The sequence below is a fragment of the Dipodomys merriami genome, unplaced genomic scaffold (assembly GCF_024711535.1).
Source record: "Dipodomys merriami isolate MVZ:Mamm:240054 unplaced genomic scaffold, mDipMer1.0.p SCAF_1, whole genome shotgun sequence".
Lineage (NCBI taxonomy): Eukaryota > Metazoa > Chordata > Mammalia > Rodentia > Heteromyidae > Dipodomys > Dipodomys merriami.
The window spans coordinates 17,090,078-17,095,110 of record NW_027202270.1 but is presented as its reverse complement, the minus strand read 5'-3'; the positions used below and the strand labels follow the sequence as shown (position 1 = coordinate 17,095,110).

The 5,033-nt window shown below is 46.9% G+C and overlaps 1 protein-coding gene across 4 annotated transcripts; it reads left to right on the top strand.

Annotated features, from left to right (window-relative positions):
* The first annotated feature begins 15 nt into the window (after positions 1–15).
* Bcs1l (BCS1 homolog, ubiquinol-cytochrome c reductase complex chaperone) lies at positions 16–4,906 on the top strand. Of its 4 annotated transcripts, none has more exons than XM_070017144.1 (8): positions 16–110; positions 1,639–2,240; positions 2,342–2,481; positions 2,680–2,874; positions 3,169–3,232; positions 3,890–4,059; positions 4,374–4,491; positions 4,601–4,906. In XM_070017144.1, exons 2-8 carry the CDS (start codon positions 1,921–1,923, stop codon positions 4,848–4,850), a joined length of 1,257 nt encoding a protein of 418 aa, XP_069873245.1. In that variant the 5' UTR covers positions 16–110; positions 1,639–1,920; the 3' UTR covers positions 4,851–4,906. The 4 variants fall into 4 exon arrangements, with proteins under 4 accessions (XP_069873245.1, XP_069873236.1, XP_069873254.1 ...); XM_070017135.1 differs by having other exon boundaries at positions 94–178; XM_070017153.1 differs by lacking the exon at positions 16–110 and adding an exon at positions 199–545.
* The last annotated feature ends 127 nt before the right edge of the window (positions 4,907–5,033 follow it).

The following is a 5,033-nucleotide window of genomic DNA, read 5'->3' as shown; positions in this document are numbered from 1 at the left end:
GGCGGGAAGTAGACGAAAGTGCTCAGGGGCGGGGCCGAACAGCATTCCCACCCCACCCCACCCTACGTAGGGGTGAAACCATCGAGACGGAGGGCCAGAGAGACATGGCGGTAAGGGGGCGGAGTGACCGAGTGCTCCAAACCCAGTTCTTGGAGTCACGAGCTGGGGTCTGGAAGGGGTATGGCAGGGCGTTTTGGGGTGTCGGGCAAGGTTAGGGGACCGGAATAGCTTTTTGGCTTTTCATGCATTGGTGATTTTGGAATTCTGCATGCTCAGCCGAAGTCACTGCTGTCACTTCATCCGCGTGCCCGTCACAGGGCGGAATGGCGGGCATGGGGTGCAGGAGAAGTGTGCTAGAAACCATTTGGCCCCTTTCCCTCAGGATCGTTTTCGTGTGCAAATTGTCCTTATCACAACTTACTGGGCTGTGGAGGAAGTAGCCATTAGGGGCAGGATTTCAGTTGGGGAGAATGCAGGAAATAATGAGGTGGGAGATGTTTTGCATATTTACTGAATGCCGAGTATTGGGAGCCTAGCCAGGAAAGGTAGATGCCCTGTTGTTGTTTTTTTGTTGTTGTTTGTTTGTTTGTTTGTTTGGGGGACGGTGGGCTTTGGATAGCAGGCTGAGGAATTTACCTAATTCAAGGATCTGTGGGGATCAAGCCACTGAAGATGCTGTAGAGTGATAGAATTGGAGCTAATCCTTATGGAGAAAGCTCGGGAACCTTGTGTAATTGATTCAAGAGCTGAAGACTCTTTCAGATGGCATTTCAAGAACTGTAATGTTTTTTGTTTTTGTTTTTGTTTTTGTTTTGTTTTTGTTTTTTTGGGTCCGGTCGTGGGGCCTGAACTCTGGGCCTGGACGCTGGCCCTCAGCTCTTCAGCTCAAGGCTAGCGCTCTACCACTTGAGCCACAGCACCACTTCCGGCTTTTTTCTTATGTGGTGCTGAGGAATCGAACCCAGGGCCTCTGGCATGCAAGGCAAGTTCTCTACCACTGAGCCACCTTCCCAGCCCATTATATACGTGCTTTTTTTTTTTTTTTTTTTTTGGTCGGCCGTGGGGCTTGAACTCTGGGCCTGGGCGCTGCCCCTCAGCTCTTCAGCTCAAGGCGAGCGCTCTACCACTTGAGCTACAGCACCACTTCCAGAACTGTAATGTTTTTTAAAAGAAACAATTTAAGTGGGACACAGTAATAAAATTTTAAACAGAACATTAGGAATTAGGCCTAAGGAAGAAGATACTTGAAGGACATTAATCATGGTAAGGCATGAAGTCAATGAAAGATCATCGGAAAAGCCACTCCTGCTGACTAGCCAATGGGCCCCTTTCGATCTTCACTGTTTAAAATTCTGCCCATTTGTTATCCTACTATGAAGCTGGTTATTTTTTTTTCTCATGCATTTAAGCAATCTCCAAATATTGGCATAAATTTGGCTACTGATCAGCAAAATAGAGTGAAGGTCCTGGAGGGTCCACCTTAGTGTTTCAACACTACCTGAACTCTACAAATGAGGATATTGAAGCACATAGTACTGTTGAGCTGCCCTTTCTGCTTCTGCAAGAATGTGGGAATGTAGAGTGCAGTTTGGTTTCAACACTAATTTGATTTGTCTCTTCTCCCTCTCCCACTCCTAGGTTTTGATAATGCCTCCAAACCTGTAACCCTCTGGATTTCCTTTTCTTTTTCTTTTTTTTCGCCAGCCCTGGGGCTTGAACTCAAGGCATCAGTGCTGTCCCTGAGCATTTGTGTTCAAGGCTAATGCTCTACCACAACTCTTGGTAGTTTATTGGAGATAACAGTCTCAGGGATCTTCTTGCCTGGGCTGGCTTTGGACAGTGATCCCCAAATCTGAGCCTCCTGAGTTGTTAGGATTATAGGTCTGAGCCACTGGTACCTGGCTGGTTTTCCTTGTCAATATGCCACTTGCAGACTTTGTTTTGGCCCTAAAGGACAATCCGTACTTTGGGGCTGGATTTGGGCTGGTGGGTGTGGGCACAGCCCTGGCCCTAGCCCGGAAGGGAGCCCAAATGGGCCTGGTGGCATTTCGGCGCCATTACATGATAACACTGGAAGTACCTGCTCGAGACAGAAGCTATTCCTGGTTGCTTAGTTGGCTCACACATTACAGTACTCGAACTCAGCACTTAAGTGTTGAAACTTCATATCTTCAACATGAGAGTGGCCGCATCTCCACCAAGTTTGAATTTATCCCCAGCCCTGGAAACCACTTCATATGGTAAGATTGGGAGCCAGAGAATGGCTCTGAGAATGTAAAGGCAAATGAAGAAAACTGTATTTGGCCAGGTTCGTGCACTCATCGTGACCATTTTTATTCAGGTATCAGGGGAAATGGATCCGGGTAGAAAGAAGTCGAGACATGCAGATGATAGACTTGCAGACAGGAACTCCTTGGGAATCTGTCACCTTCACGGCCCTGGGCACTGACCGAAAGGTTTTCTTCAACATCTTGGAAGAAGGTATAGAATGGCACAGGCAGGCTTTGTATGGGGGTTGCAGAGATGGGAACATTGGACGCCAGAGAAGAGCAGCTTGGAGACGAGGAACAAGATCTGAACCTAGGGTGCTGGGACTCCTTTTGGGCATAGCTTTACCTAATCAAAGAAGCATCTGTGGAGGAGAAAGTTATTGATTTTGTCTCATCTTTCCCCTCCCAGCTCGAGAACTAGCTCTACAACAGGAAGAAGGAAAAACAGTGATGTACACAGCTGTGGGCTCCGAATGGCGTGCTTTTGGCTATCCACGCCGGCGGCGACCACTGAGTTCTGTAGTTCTGCAGCAGGGTCTGACTGAAAGGATTGTCAAAGACATCCGAGAATTCATTGATAATCCCAAGTGGTACACTGATAGAGGTGAGAGGCAGCTGGAGTTTGAGCTAGACTGCTTGTGTTTAACAGGAGAGTAGGAAGTAGGCTGGCTTTAGTCAGAGCATTTTATATATACATATATATATATATATATATATATGTATGTATTTCTATCTCAATTCCCAGTGATAAAAAAAGAAAGGTTACCTGTGGGGTGATTTTTTTTTTTCCTTATCAAGGCCACCAGAACAACAGGAAGCAGGCCTGAAAATCAATGTGGATACCTATGGCAAAGGATATGATTCATTTTTTATTGCATTTATTGTGGCTGTATCCTAGGCATTCCCTACAGACGTGGCTACCTGCTTTATGGGCCCCCTGGTTGTGGAAAGAGCAGTTTTATGTGAGTAATTAAAAAAATTTATTTGGTTGGTAATAGGGTTTGAACTCAGAGCATCAAGCTTGCTAGGCTGATACTAACATTTAAAACATGTTCTAGCCCTGCTTTTGGCTGGTTAGAGATTGAGTCTAATTAACTTTCCATCTGAGATGGCACTGAACTACCATTTTCATATTCTAGCCTCCTAAGTACCTAGGATTACACATGTGAGCAACTGGCTCGAAATCCCCTTTTTGGGTCGGTTGTGGGGCTTGAACTCTGGGCCTGGGCGCTGTCCCTGAGCTCTTCAGCTTAAAGCTAATGCTCTACCACTTGAGCCACAACGCCACTTCTGCCCTTTTCTGTTTGTGTGGTGCTGATGAATCAAACTCAGGGCCTCATGCATATGAAGCAAGCACTCTACCACTGAGCCACTTTCCTGGCCCCTTAAAAATCTCTTAACTGGGCAAAACCTAGCCTTTGTAGAAAAACTGGCCTGGGGCTAGTGAAGGAAATGAATCCAAGACCAGGATGTTCCTCAAGAGATGTGTAGAACATTAGGTGGGGGGTAGGAGAGGAGTTAGGCTCTGTGACACACCTTTCAAGACAGAAGATAGAGCAGTTGGGTCCAAGGAGGAATCCTAGGTTGCCTATGAATTTCTGCCATGCCATTATCCACAGCACAGCCCTGGCTGGGGAACTGGAACACAGCATCTGCTTGCTGAGCCTCACAGATTCTAGCCTCTCTGATGATCGGCTCAACCACTTACTAAGTGTAGCCCCACAACAGAGCCTGGTACTTCTGGAGGATGTGGATGCTGCCTTTCTCAGTCGAGACTTAGCTGTGGAGAGTAAGTTAAAGTGTGGGGAAAGGGGAGTGATTCTCTTTTTAACTTGAATTTTTATGGCACTACTAGGGTTTAAACTCAAGGCCTTGTGCTTCTTAGGCAAGAACTCATCACTTGAGCCACAGCCTGGGAGTAGCTCTAAGTGAAGGTAGTGGGGTACAGGAGCAAATGAGGAACAGTGGGAAAAAGCAAGAAATCCAGAGGATTGATGGAGGATGCCTGGGTTGGCAACAAGAGACAGAGTAGGGAGCCTTGGTGGCAAATGGAACAAGGTATTGAGTACATGGCCACTCATGCTTCTGTTTCTCTTCCTGTAGACCCCATCAAGTACCAAGGTCTAGGTCGCCTCACCTTCAGTGGACTGCTCAATGCCTTGGATGGTGTGGCGTCCACTGAGGCACGCATTGTATTCATGACTACTAACTATGTTGACAGGTAAGAAAGCAAGACTCTACCACTTCCATGCCTTGGGAGAACCATGTCAAGGGGAGCATCTCTTTTGGGGTACCAATAAGAATATCATCTGCAATTTTGCTTCTCTCAGGCTGGACCCTGCCCTGATACGCCCTGGGAGAGTAGATATGAAGGAGTATGTGGGCTACTGCTCACACTGGCAACTGACCCAGATGTTCCAGAAGTTCTATCCAGGACAAGCACCCTCCTTAGCTGAGACCTTTGCAAAACATGTTCTTCAAGCTACAAAGCAGATCAGCCCTGCCCAAGTTCAGGGGTACTTTATGCTGTACAAAAATGACCCTGTAGGGGCAATTGATAATATTGAGTCTCTGAGGTGAGCCACCAAGCCATCCTCAGCTTTCTTCTTGAAATCAATAAATACCTGCCACACTAATATGGTCTCTGACCTCCCTTCCTCCCTCTCTGTCAGAATTGAATACAAAGCAGGGTCTGCAATCAGATGCTTACAGAAAAAATGTTAGGTCACCACATACACAGATGATGGACCAGGGCCTAAGACA